At 40.6% G+C, this 14,843-nt stretch overlaps 1 protein-coding gene across 1 annotated transcript in view; it reads right to left on the bottom strand.

The window, feature by feature from the left end:
- The window catches only part of LOC126235904 (uncharacterized), a 97,361-nt gene that overhangs the window by 47,034 nt on the left and 35,484 nt on the right, over positions 1-14,843 (bottom strand). The window contains exon 3 of the mRNA XM_049944851.1: positions 4,437-4,684. Within this exon, the coding sequence (XP_049800808.1) occupies positions 4,437-4,684 (248 nt within the window). The remainder of the gene's footprint in view (positions 1-4,436; positions 4,685-14,843) is intronic.

The following is a 14,843-nucleotide window of genomic DNA, read 5'->3' as shown; positions in this document are numbered from 1 at the left end:
GCCCACCACTGTGTCACCTTGCTTCTTGGTGCCAACTTTTGCATTAAAATCACCAATAACCATCTGGAAGTGACAATCGCTACCTATTTTACAGGTGCTATCCAGGCTTTCATAAAAAGATTCTATTTCTTCGTCAGGGTGGCTTGAGGTGGGCACTTACAACTGATCAATCTGTATTTTATACTTATTCGACACCTTAAGGACCATTCGAGCTATCCTCTTAGAAGTTCTTTCTAAGATAGATACTCTATCAGTGATATTCTTGTTAATTAAGAACCCAACTCCATTGAGTTTTTCTTCTGGGTCGCCATAAAAGTAGAACAAGTTGCAGGAGTGCAAACAGAGACAGTCTTCCCCTTTGCTTAAACCAACCACACTCCAGTTGATTTTTGTAAGCTCTTTCTTGATCTGTTCTAGTCTGTTGTTGCCTATTAGAGAGCAACACCTATATGTACAGACTTGAAAAATCTGCATCTTTTTCTCAGCACATCTTGGTGTTTGGGCATCAAAGTTGCTCCCACCCAGAGATCCAACTGTGGGGCTATTACTCCAGAAAATTTAACTTAATGTTACACATCATGACTCAAAGGTGAGAAGCATAATTGCCATGCTTGCTTCAGAATGGATTGGTGATATAATTTCCTGGCCACCTCTGACATGGGGTTACGAGTTTTGCATAATTAACCATAACTTTCAATATGGCACTTGTACTTGTGGATAGAGTATTCCCAATGTGGAAGTATAAAATGGCTTCATAAACTTTTCTAAATTTCTAGACCATGAAATATTTCATAAACATATTTATTGTTAATAGTTACAGTCTTCTGTGAGTAGCAAAATGTAACCTAGCAGTATTTGAAATGATTGTGTAGTTGCAAAACAACTATTTGTTCATACCCTACTCTTTAAACAGCCGACATCGTCCAAAATAGTCGGTCTGTAGTCGGGAAGGAAGTGCATAACATCTTCATTGTGAAAGTCAGTTGCCAAATGTGAACATACTAACACCTTTGTGAGAGTCCTGGTCAACAAGTAAACAAACAACACCTACATCAATTCTGCTCCCAGTAATCACTCAGTTGACATTTATGTGACAATTTGGTGTATCTACAAAAATATGCGTCTGAATAGCTACCATTTAACATCTGGATTTGTAGGTTACTTGACAGTGATTTGTGATGAGAGGTGGGGTTGCGAATCTGTGGGCTGTAGGGTAACATAAGTACCAGCCACATGGCTGTACCCCTTAAGTCTTAAAAAAAAAGGTTCGAGTTACTGCCTACTGCTGAAAGTATGTCTGAGCCAGCATGGGACACCTCACAGGGTGTGATTGCCTGTCACTGGAAACTCCAGTTTTAGGTGGGTGATGGAGCCCCCTCAGGAAAATAGTGGGCTGATCAGGAAAGAAGGCCATTATCCACTCTGTATGCTAGCCGTTGGTGGTGGTGGTGGTGGGGGGTCTTATCCAAGATGTGGAGGATGTGGGTGCAGCTAGCAGCAAACTGCAGTTCACATAAGTACAAATGATGACTACCGTCTGAGTTCAGAGGCCATCCTCTGTTCCCACACGTGGTTGACTGTATGGGTGAAGACAGCTAGCTTCGCACATGGGGTGGAAGCAAAGCTATTGTTTTGCACCATTGTTCCAAGAACTGATTGCGGTCCTCTGGTTTGGAGCAGAGTGGAAAGTAAACCAGAGACTAAGGGGATTCTGCAATTACATCAGATGCAAATTTCTTGACCTCTACTATCAGGTGCAGAGCTGTCAGGTTCTCTTTCATAGGTCACACATACACTGCATGCAGGAAGTAGCTATGAGGGTAGTAGAGTGTAGGTGGTGAGCACATGTGGTTTTTTTTAAGGATAGTGAAATCCCTGACAGCCTTGATGAGATGTCTTCTCAGTCCAGAAAGAGTAGCATTCATCACAGCATACTGGAAAAAGAAAATGTTAACACAGTATTAATTAACAGTAGGAGCACCCATGGAGAGGTCCTCGAACTAATCTCGCTTATTAACAGTAACAATGCCCACAGACTACTAGGGACAGAAAGCTGGCTGAAACCAGAATTCAGCAGCAACAAAATTCTAAATCCCAACTGGAATAGGCTGAAGGCTGGTAGCAGAAGCATGTTTATAACCACAAAAAAATATGATAATATTTACCGAGATTAGTACAGATTCCAAATGTGAAATAACTTGGGTGAAAACAAGTGTTAAAGACGGATCAAACATGGTCATTGGATGCTCTTATAGACTCTTGCCTCGCCAGCAGTAGTGGTGAAAGAGTTGATGGGAAACTTCAAGAATACTTCATGTACATTTCCTGGTCACATTATATTTTTAAGTGGAAATTTTAACATACCAGTTCAACTAGGAGAGTCGTGATTATGATGGATGGTAGGGACAGAGGATCACGTGAAACTGTTCTAAGTGTTCCATAAAATTTTGGGCATGCTGCTGTATAAATTCAGCTTCTTCTTCTAATATTTAGGCTGAATACCGCCCAGCCATCTTCGGAGTGAGCCAAGGTGACTAGCGCTCCAGCACTTGCTCCGTCCTTTTAAACCCGAGGACCGAACCACTGCGTATCTGGGCAAAGATACACAAGGTGCCAGAGATGTAGATAGGCAGCAAAGAGGTGTAACATATGCATGGAAATTAAATCTATGGCTGCACAGTCTATCCACACGGTGATATCGATGTGTCACGAAGAGCTGTACCATCATGACATCTTTGTGATTTAATTACAAAAATTGCCGGATTCCACGATTTGTCCAAGCTGAAGCCACTATCTCTATTAATTAAATTCGTCACCAACCAAATTTCAATTGCTTCTTTCACTACAGAGTTCCATAAAGATGAAGTCAAGGCTTAAATTTCGACATTATCACACACCATAGAGTGCCCAGTGTCAATAGTGTTTCACCACCGCAGATTTATAAGGTTGTAAGAGACGGGTGTACCTGCGGTGCTCTGTGCATCTCTCCTGGACTGTATGTGTCGTCTGTTCGAAGTATGAACGGCTGCACTCACAGGAGATCTTATAAACCCCAGGCTTCCGAAGCACCAAATCAACTTTAACGAAACCCAAGAGAGCTGCAGTCTTTGATGGAGGGTGAAAAATCACTTTCACTTTGTGTTTACTGAGGATCCATCCTATTTTCGTCAAAAAGTGTGACAATGTATGCCAGGGGATGGCCTGAAGAGGGTCTGTGTACCAAAAGAGGTAGTCAATAGGCAAAACAAAAAACTACAACTATTATTTCTGAAATGTATTGGTCCCTTTTTTAACCAACAGTATGTCGAGAATATTTAAATATTAATGACAATAAAATCAGTTCACTCTAATGTTAATTAAATCTCTTCAAATGAAGGGAAAGACATTACAACTGAAACTGCTTTTAGAGACATTTCTCTTATGAGGAGTTGTGTGAATCTACTTGTGTGGGAGTTATTACAGGGTGGTTGTAAATAGGCTATGTCTTAGAGTCATAGGCCATGGTCATCAAACCAACAGAATCAAGTAGAACCTTGCAAGTTGCTGTACCCACACCTTTCCCAGCTGATAAGTTGTAAGCAAGTTTTTTGTATGGATAATAGATTTTACTTAAATCATAATTATCGAAATCAAAGGCTCCAGTTGTTAATTAAGTGACAATTTCACTCACAAAACCAGTTTTGGCAGAGTTATGAATCATTCTGAAGTGTATTCAATGGTATGCAAAGAACAGTAGTCACATACTAAAATGATTTTTACTTCTCCTCAAACTAAGGCATTTAATTCTATTTCATACTTTCTGCTGTGTGGCTGTGCATAATACACACGAGAATGATTTGTATTTTAATTGAAACTAGTTATGTGAATAAAATTTGAGCTTAACTGACAACTACAGCATTTGATTTCAATAAACATTCTATTAACTGTTGTGGAGGATCTCCAATCTTTTGAGGAGTGGCAACTAAACCACTTTCTTAGCAGAAAGGCATTTAATCATGTCATGAAATTGTATCACTTATGAATGAAAACCAATACATTAATGAATTTGTGAACATTATTATTTACAGAATATAATGGTAACTCTACAGCCAGGACAACTATCCTAGAGTTGATTAAGCTCCTGTAACTTGGTAACAGCTTCTGTTCTTTTGTATTGTATTGTATTGTGTTGTAAAGTTTACTCTACTGTCAGTGTGAGAAGTACTAGATACTTAGAAATAACCTACTCAAATTTCCTTCAAGAAAGTTACTGACACTTGGTGCGCAAAATAACTTATGAATATATTTTTACCTTTTACACTAGGGCAATTACTGTTAAAAGAATCAGCTGCAATCTGATATATGTACTCATCTTTGGAACAATGCTATTTTTAAGATAATACCCTCGCTTAATACTAACAACCTCAAATAGAGATGAACTGGACATAATTTCATACCCAGCTTTGCCATCATTAGTTTTGCTGGTAGGTCTTGAACCATTTGCGTCTAGCTGCCTTTCCTCGGGTTGGTCTGAACTGGCAGTCCTATCATTAGATTGACGAGGTCGGCAAAATACATCCACTATTTGAACATCATCATCATCGGCCTCTATCATGTTGCGAGCAACAAACCACTGGTCCATGGTGAACGCATTCAGTGTTGGTGAACTTATGTGTACCATTGGCTCTTTATTCAGTGTTGAATCCTGTAACAACATTATATACCAAAATCAAAGTACTATAATTTGAATAATAAACTTCAAAGCAGTATATTGTTCTATTCACATCATCATGATATGAAAAATTAAATAAACATATTTCAATGATAATTATTCACCAAATAGTAAGAATACCCAACATTCACAGCATGAGGTTTCATATTCAGATACTATATGTAGTAAATAAAACCGTATGAACTGAAATGTGCATCTAGTCTTATGTTGATATTATTACAGTTTGAGATTGCAGGTGAGAGAGAAGGGCAATTGGAGAAAGAGTGCAAGAAAGGCGTTTGGTAATATGGTTGGTGGGGGGGGGGGGGGGGTGGAGGGTTGTGATGGGAGCTGATAAATATGGTATGAGAGAAAAAGAGGGGAGGATGAGGAATAATGTACATGGGAAAATCAGAAGTGATGAACAGAGCATGAAGGTAGAGGGGGGAGGGGGCCGGGGGTAAAGAGGCAGAATGTGGAGTGGGGCAGGAAGCATATGAGGGACTGATAAATATAGTAAGAGGGAAAAACTGGATGGCAAGAAAAGCGGGAGGAAGGGCCAAGAGAGAGACAGAGACAGACAGACAGACAGACAGACAGAGAGAGAGAGAGAAGGTGTGGGGGGCTGGGGGAGGGGGTTAGGAACAACAACGACAAAGGGAAGAACATGAGATACTTGTTTTTCACTTCCTTTACACTGCTCCATAATATGTGACGACTTCAAATCTTATTAAATCTCACAAATTTAATTAAGCTTGTTTTTAAAACCTGTGTCCAACCCTTCTTTCTTATTCTTCTTACTAGCTGCTTCAGACTATCTATCATATGCTGGATCTAAATCGTTGTCGTCCATGTTTTTTTTTTTTTTTTTTTACCTTCATCAATGTAGTCTTTCCACATCGTCTGAGGCCTCCGTGTCTCCTGTTCCCATCCACAGCTCCTCTAAATGTCAATAGTACAAATTTGTTTTCTGGCATCCTCAATATGCACCCAGCCTAACTATATCAACACTATTTCACTTTATTTACAATGCTGGGACTTGACTGCTGATTCAACAGTCCTTTGTTTTTTAATATATTCTAATACCCCCACCCCCAATGAACCATGGACCTTGCTGTTGGTCGGGAGGCTTGCGTGCCTCAGCGATACAGATGGCCATATCGTAGGTGCAACCACAACGGAGGGGTATCTGTTGAGAGGCCAGACAAACGTGTGGTTCCTGAAGAGGGGCAGCAGCCTTTTCAGTAGTTGCAGGGGCATCAGTCTGGATGATTGACTGATCTGGCCTTGTAACACTAACCAAAATGGCCTTGCTGTGCTGGTACTGCGAACAGCTAAAAGCAAGGGGAAACTACAGTCGTAATTTTTCCAGCGGGTATGCAGCTTTACTGTATGGTTAAATGATGGTGGTGTCCTCTTGGGTAAAATATTCCGGAGGTAAAATAGTCCTCCATTTGGATCTCCGGGCCGGGACTACTCAGTAGGACATCATTATCAGGAGAAAGAAAGCTGTCGTTCTAGGGATCGGAGCGTGGAATGTCAGATCCCTTAATCGGGCAGGTAGGTTAGAAAATTTAAAAAGGGAAATGGATAGGTTAAAGTTAGATATAGTGGTAATTAGTGAAGTTCGGTGGCAGGAGGAACAAGACTTTTGGTCAGGTGAATACAGGGTTATAAATACAAAATCAAATAGGGGTCATGCAGGAGTAGGTTTAATAATGAATAAAAAAATTGGAGTGCGGGTAAGCTACTACAAACAGCATAGTGAACGCATTACTGTGGCCACGATAGACACGAAGCCCACGCCTACTACAGTAGTACAAGTTTATATGCCAACTAGCTCTGCAGATAATGAAGAAATTGATGAAATGTATGATGAGATAAAAGAAATTATTCAGGCAGTGAAGGGAGACGAAAATTTAATAGTCATGGGTGACCGGAATTCGAGAGCAGGAAAAGGGAGAGATGGAAACATAGTAGGTGAATATGGATTGGGGGAAAGAAATGAAAGAGGAAGCCGTCTGGCAGAATTTTGTACAGAGCATAACTTAATCATAGCTAACACTTAGTTCAAGAATCATAACAGAAGGTTGTATACATGGAAGAATCCTGGAGATACTAGAAGGTATCAGATAGATTATATAATGGTAAGACAGAGATTTGGAACCAGGTTTTAAATTGTAAGACATTTCCAGGGGCAGATGTGGACTCTGACCACAATCTATTGGTTATGAACTGTACATTAAAACTGAAGAAACTGCAAAAAGGTGGGAATTTAAGGAGATGGGACCTGGATAAACTGACTAAACCAGAGGTTGTACAGGGTTTCAGAGAGAGGATAAGGGAACAATTGACAGGAATGGGGGAAAGAAATACAGTAGAAGAAGAATGGGTAGCTCTGAGGGATGAAGTAGTGAAGGCAGCAGAGGATCAAGTAGGTAAAAAGACGAGGGCTAGTAGAAATCTTTGGGTAACAGAAGAAATATTGTATTTAATTGATGAAAGGAGAAAATATAAAAACGCAGTAAATGAAGCAGGCAAAAAGGAATACAAACGTCTCAAAAATGAGATCAACAGAAAGTGCAAAATGGCTAAGCTGGGATGGCTAGAGGACAAATGTAAGGATGTAGAGGCTTGTCTCACTAGGGTAAGATAGATACTGCCTACAGAAAAATTAAAGAGACCTTTGGAGAAAAGAGAACCACTTGTATGAATATCAAGAGCTCAGATGGAAACCCAGTTCTAAGCCAAGAAGGGAAAGCAGAAAGGTGGAAGGGGTATATAGAGGGTCTACACAAGGGTGATGTACTTGAGGACAATATTATGGAAATGGAAGAGGATGTAGATGCAGATGAAATGGGAGGTACGATACTGCGTGAAGAGTTTGACAGAGCACTGAAAGGCCTCAGTCGAAACAAGGCCCCCGGAGTAGACAACATTCCATTGGAACTACTGATGGCCTTGGGAGAGCCAGTCCTGACAAAACTCTACCATCTGGTGAGCAAGATGTATGAGACAGGCTAAATACTCTCAGATGTCAAGAAGAATATAATAATTCCAATCCCAAAGAAAGCAGGTGTTGACAGATGTGAAAATTACTGAACTAGCAGTTTAATAAGTCACAGTTGCAAAATATTAACACGCAATTCTTTACAGACAAATGGAAGAACTGGTACAAGCCAAACTCGGGGAAGATCAGTTTGGATTCCGTAGAAATGTTGGAACACGTGAAGCAATACTGACCCTATGACTTATCTTAGAAAATAGATTAAGGAAAAGCAAACCTACATTTCTAGCATTTGTAGACTTAGAGAAAGCTTTTGACAAAGTTGACTGGAATACTCTCTTTCAAATACGAAAGGTGGGAGGGGTAAAATACAACGAGCGAAAGGCTATTTACAATTTGTACAGAAACCAGATGGCAGTTACAAGAGCCGAGGGGCATGAAAGGGAAGCAGCGGTTGGGAAGGGAGTGAGACAGGGTTGTAGCCTCTCCCCGATGCTATTCAACCTGTATATTGAGCAAGCAGTAAAGGAAACAAAAGAACAATTCAGAGTAGGTATTAAAATCCATGGAGAAGAAATAAAAATTTTGAGGTTCGCCGATGACATTGTAATTCTGTCAGAGGCAGCAAAGGACCTGGGAGAGCAGCTGAACGGAATGGACAGTGTCTTGAAAGGAGGATATAAGATTAACATCAACTAAAACGAGGATAATGGAATGTAGTCGAATTAAACTGGGTGATGCTGAGGGAATTAGATTAGGAAATGAGACGCTTAAAGTAGTAAATGATTTTTGCTACTTGGGGAGCAAAATAACTGAGGATGGTCGAAGTAGAGAGGATATAAATCGTAGACTGGCAATGGCAAGTAAAGCGTTCCTGAAGAAGAGAAATTTGTTAACATCGAGTATAGTGTCAGGAAGTCGATTCTGAAAGCATTTGTATGAAGTGTAGCCATGTATGGAAGTGGTGAAACATGAACGATAAATAGTTTGGACAAGACGAGAATAGAAGCTTTCAAAATGTGGTGCTACAGAAGAATGCTGAAGATTAGATGGGTAGATCACATAACTAATGAGGAGGTATTGAATAGAATTGGGGAGAAGAGGAGTTTGTGGCACAACTTGACTAGAAGAAGGGATCGGTTGGTAGGACATGTTTTGAGGCATCAAGGGATCACAAATTTAGCATTGGAGGGCAGCGTGGAGGGTAAAAATCGTAGAGGGAGACCAAGAGATCAATACACTAACCAGATTCAGAAGGATGTAGGTTGCAGTAAGTACTGGGAGATGAAAAAGCTTGCACAGGATAGAGTAGCATGGAGAGCTGCATCAAACCAACCAGTCTCAGGACTGAAGACCACAACAACAACAACATATTCTACTAGCGTTACAAGGTCCCCCACAGAGACCTCCCCCCCCCCTCCCCTCCCCCTGGGAGACTTTCATTCAGAAACTGCCTGTTTATATCCAATTGCCTCTCTGAAGGTTAATCTTTCACTTGAATACAGGATACTAGTTGAACAGAGAATTAGCACAGTCATTTTAATGACTCAGTCCACTGATCCATTTCTTAGCATATGAGGTAATTCAAAACATGCTCTATTAGCTGCTGATAGTCTTGCTTTAATTATGTTTTCACAGCTATTTAAAGCAATATGTTTTTATGTCAGATCACTAACTGCTACGGATGCTTTTCATAGTCGCTCTTACTGATGACCATGTACTCTATTTTCCCTTCACTGCTTTACAGTCCTGTCTTCAACATCACGTTCATGAAGCTGGGTCTACTTTCATTTATTAGTACAATGTCATCATCAGCTTCGGCGAAGTGGAATAGAGTTACTCTTCCTGCTTTTACTCATTTTGGTTGGCATTCTGAAATTCTCACTCAGTTTCTTTCTAGCTCTAAACTGAGTAGAACTCAGGATAATGTTCCTCTTTTTGTGAGGCATGTTTTGACTTTCAACACTCTAAGTTTCCCCCGCTGGTTCTAACTCTGAAGAATGTTCTAAGCATCCAATGATAGTCTTTTTGTTGTTCCTGTATGAGACTCAATATCTTCTCAACATGGTGAGTAGAAATGTACCCTTTTCATAATACTGTCAATGGCTAGTAGAATTATCTTAGTGGGAACTGGAATGTTCTGCTGTGCCATTCTGAAATCTATTACAGCCAGGTGAATTTCAAAACTAAATTTTAATCACTCCTATTTTAGCTGACCTATACTTTGTTAGGTATTTTTCATCTCTCCACAACTATATGATTACTCCAGAAATTACATCTTCTATTTCTATTCTGCTGAGGTTTACGTCTTTTTCACAATCTCCCTCTCTCTATTAGCTACATGGAGGATTCTGTCATCCTCAAAACACACTTGAACTTACAGGTTGCTGAAGCTGAGTAACTCACACCTAACTTTTCTGGAAAGTTACTCACCAGCTCTTTTCAGATTTCCTTTCACTCTTTCAAGACACATATATCACAGTATGCACTTCTGTAAATTACGACATGAATTTTGCTATTAGAGAAACAGTTTCTGAATTGAAATATCATCTACCATGTAAAAGTATGCCCACAGGCGGACATTACGGATCCCCTTGTTGTTATCTATTGCAAAGCTAATTAGCTGAATGCCAATGTCACTACTAGTTTAATGGACACTAGCATTCCCTACAATTGGCAGGACTTGAGACGTAACATATCACTTTGGAGAAAGTGAAGTGTTGGTTTGGACTGCAGATTATGCACAAAATTTTCTGTTTCTTTTGCACATGTCATTTGAGAGCAACCGTGAGCAAATTATATCTGCAAGGTAGGGGCGATGAGCACAAGGATTCCAACACATAGACACACCTGCTGGTCACGGCAGTTATTCCATGAAAACAATGTACAACCCCGGAGGTTCGCTGCAAATCACAGAACCTTGACATGCATGACAATGATCATGACATCAGTTGTCAGGGAAATTCAGAGACGCGATACAGAGCGGATATGACAAAGGCTAATACGTATTATGAACCTTGTTAAATTGTATGCTGTAACGTGGAATGTATGTAATGGAGGTGAAATCACACACAATAAAGAAGGAACACGACAATTTATTCTGCAGTGATTGGCATTTGGGATTACCGGCTGGCACGGACTTGGCATTTTCAAGAGTTTGCTGCCTCAAGATACAGCAACACGGTCCAGCCAAACAGTTATTAAAGGTAAGTAATAGTGACCACAAAAACTTGTACACAGTCTACCTCGATAAGACACCTGAACAACGGTTGGCTCATTTTATGACATTCTGGCACCTTTTGAAACAGGACTTTTGGATGGGCTTATGCCAGTGGATAAGAAGATTTAATTGAAAGAAAAAGAATATGTTTGATTTAAAATGCAAAAAAAGGATCAAAGAAGAACAGTGTTGTCAGTACATGATGCTGTTGACCATAGCAATGGAGGCAACAACTTGGATTTCCGACAGTGTATAAACTGTTGTTTGTGCTGCAAATAAACGAATTCTACAAAAAATAAATATGTTGCAGGGATATTGCTGAATCCCTCAAGAGCGACTTCATTAAAGGAACAAATAAGTACACAAATGGGAAGAACAATATATGAATTAGCTGTATGCTGCTATCGTCTCCTTGGCACAGTGCCAACACACCTGCAGTCAACCACAGTTGCATCGGCAGAAAATTCCACCAAGGCTGCAGTCGCAAAATGACTAATAGCTGGCGACATGGTCTGCCTCGTCTGGCGTATCAACTTTTCACTGACAACTTGGGGTGACAAGTGCTGTTCTCAATCTTACATAGTTACAAACTGAAATTAGGATGTTAAGTGGGGAGTTACATGACAATATACATAAACAGTTCGATCTAGTAAGACAGGTCAATGAAGTTTCATGAAGTAAATAATGAAAATGCAAGAATTTATGATGGAGCAATTTAAAACAGTACAGCAACAAATCTCAGACACACAATTGAGGTTTACTGCATTAGAACAAACCAAATAATCAAATTTAACAGTTATTCCCGGTTCCGCCTTTGCTATTTTGGAGGATCAATTAACAGACTTAGAAAAGCACAAAGCACAAAAGAAAATCGAATCAACTGTCAATACAACACAGTATGCAAGTACTCTCAGATAGGCACGGTGAGGAACTCCAGAAAATCTGGGACAAGCTTTCAAAAACAAAAGAGGAGTAGCAGACTGCCAGGAGAACTAATTGAGGAACTGCAACTAGGAAATGGAACAAGTTTTCCAAGCAAATTTCCAGAGTTAAAACTGGAGGGAGATGAAAACACAAAGTATTTTTTGGGCATTTTCTAGGTCACTAGCTAAATTTTGGGAACATTCAACAAGGATTACCCACATTGTGTCACACACACGCTCTACATATGCGATTTATTACTAATAAGTGGAAAATTGTTAAACAGCAGGGCATGTGCTCAGCACACCGCTCTTCCAGCCGTATGTCAGTTTGCGAGACTGGTGTCGCTACTTCTCAATCAAGTAGCTCCTCAGTTTGCCACACAAGGGCTGAGTGCACCCCACTTGCCAACAGCGCTCAGGAGACTGGATGGTCACCCATCCAAGTGCTAGCCCAGCCTGACAGTGCTTAACTTGGCTGATCTGACGGGAACCAGTGTTGCCACTGCGGCATGGCCATTAGCAAACTAATGGTTTAACTGGTGATAAAATAGTATTGTTTCTTCAACATATTCTACACACTACATTATATTAGATACTGCTATTAGATCATGAAAAAAGTAAAGTAAGAATAAGATGAATTGCATAAAATTAATGAGCTAACTACACAAACAGCGTCAGCCAAATCTATGAATAACTTTAATTTAGAAAGTACATGATATTTAACTTTAGATATTAACAATGCAAAATATAATCCTGCCACTGTATCCCAGATGCACAGTTCAATTAAGAAACAAATAATACTTGTTGACAAACTGCCTATTGGCTTCTGTCTCGGGTTCTTAGATGAACGTCGGCCGAAGAACCCGAGACAGAAGCTAATAGGCAGTTTGTCAACAAGTGGCCACGAAAGCCTTAACAATTTTGAAATAATACTTGGCTGTTATTCATGTGTTCACAGGGGGGGGGGGGGGGGCAAAAAAAAAAGTGTTACTGACATCACATAAAACAGAGAAGGGTTACACAGGCCAATAGAAGCATGTACCATAGCTAATGGCCTGGTAACATCCAAGCTACACTCAAATGAAGAAGTTGTATGAATATCCGAGATTCCAGTTTCTTAACACTTGGAGGTCTGCTCCTGAGCAGCCTTAGTGGATGTTCAAATTCAAGATGTAGTGGGTCTTAGATACCAAAAGGAGTAGGGTCTAGGTTACATAAAATGCAAGGTAGATAGATGCTTCATATGGCACGAGATAATATACACTATATTTGTGTAAGAGAAAAGTGGACATGGACCAAAAGGATGACCAACACCAAAAGAGGAGTGAAGGGGACACTATCTCTGTAAAGAATGATAAGTATCTTTCTGCAATAAGTGTATTTAACACTGTTTATAAGGGTAGTACACCACCATTAATTTTTTTTTTTTTTTGCTAGCTAGCAAGCTCTTGAATGAACAGATGGAAATACGAAGTTGGACTAACTGACAGTCTGTAACTTTGAAAAAGTTAGATAAAAAGGAAGAGGCAGGCATCTGATCTCTGTTACCCAATCGTGGCATAAAGTGAATCAGTAGCGCTAAAAGTATGCAAATACCAATCAGCATTTAAAACCCCTGAACTGAGAACAGGGCAATAATGAATTCAATTATACTTCCATAAGTATATGTTGCAGAGCACATCTCAGGGAATCATCTGGGGTCAAACCTACCTCAATAATAAAGAATTACTAAGTTTTATTTTATCCAATGTACAGAATATATGCCAACGACCTTGCCACAATGGTAAGAGCGATTCCCTTCAGATCACTGAAGTAAGCGCTGTCAGGCTGGGGTAGCACTTGGGTGGGTGACCATCCAGTCTGCCGAGTGCTGTTGGCAATCGGGGTGCACTCAACCCTTGTGAGGCAAACTGAGGAGCTACTTGATTGAGAAGTAGCAGCTCCAGTCTCGCAAACTGACGGGAGAGCGGTATGCTGACCAAATGCCCCTCCCTATCTGCTTCCAGTGACGCCTGTGGGCTGAGGATGACACGGCAGCCAGTCGGTACCGTTGGGCCTTCCAAGGCCTGTTCGGAAGGAGTTTTTAGTTTAGAGAATATATGTGTCTTAGTAGGCAGACTATCTGTTATAAGGGGATTAATTGCTTGCACATGGGAAATTTTCTAGTTCTGTGGAATATAAGAAGTACAAGGAACTGGTACACCTGCATAATATCGTGAAGGGCCCCCAAAAGCATGCAGAACTGCCGCAATGTGACGTGGCATGGGTTCGACTAAGGTCTGAAGCAGTGCTGGACGGAATTGACATCACGAATCCTGCAGGGTTGTCCAAAAATCCGTAAGAGTATGAGGTGGTGGAGATCTCTTCTGAAAAGTACCTTCCAAGGCATCCCAGATATGCTCATTAATGTTCATGTCTGGGTTATTTGATGGCTAGCTTAAGTGTTTAAACTCAGAATAATGTTTCCGGAGCCACTCTGTAGCAATTCTGGATGTGTGGGGTGTTGCATTTTTTGGCTGGAATTGCCCAAGGCTGTCGGAATGCACAATGGACCTGAATGGATGCAGGTGATCGGACATGATGCTTATGTACACATCAACTTTCAAAGTTGTATCCATACGTATCAGGGGTCCCATAACACCCCAACTGCATATGTTCCACACCATTACAGACAGCCTCCACCAGCTTGAACAGTCCCGTGCTGACATGCAAGGACCATGGATTCATGAGGTTGTCTCCATACCCATACACGTCCATCAGCTTGATACAATTTGAAATGAGACTCATCCGACCAGGTAAGACGTTTCCAGTCATCAACAGTCCAATGTTAGTGTTCACAGGCCAAGGCAAGGCATAAAGCTTTGTGTAGTGCAGTCATCAAGGGAACACGTGCAGGCCTAGGGTTCCGAAAGCCCATATTGATGATGTTCCATTGAATGGTTCACACACTGACACTTGTTGATGGCCCAGCATTGAAATCTGCAGCAATTTGCGGAAGGGATG

This window comes from Schistocerca nitens, chromosome 2 (genome assembly GCF_023898315.1).
Source record: "Schistocerca nitens isolate TAMUIC-IGC-003100 chromosome 2, iqSchNite1.1, whole genome shotgun sequence".
NCBI lineage: Eukaryota > Metazoa > Arthropoda > Insecta > Orthoptera > Acrididae > Schistocerca > Schistocerca nitens.
The sequence above is the reverse complement of the archived record's forward strand: the minus strand, read 5'-3'. Positions and strand labels throughout refer to the sequence as shown.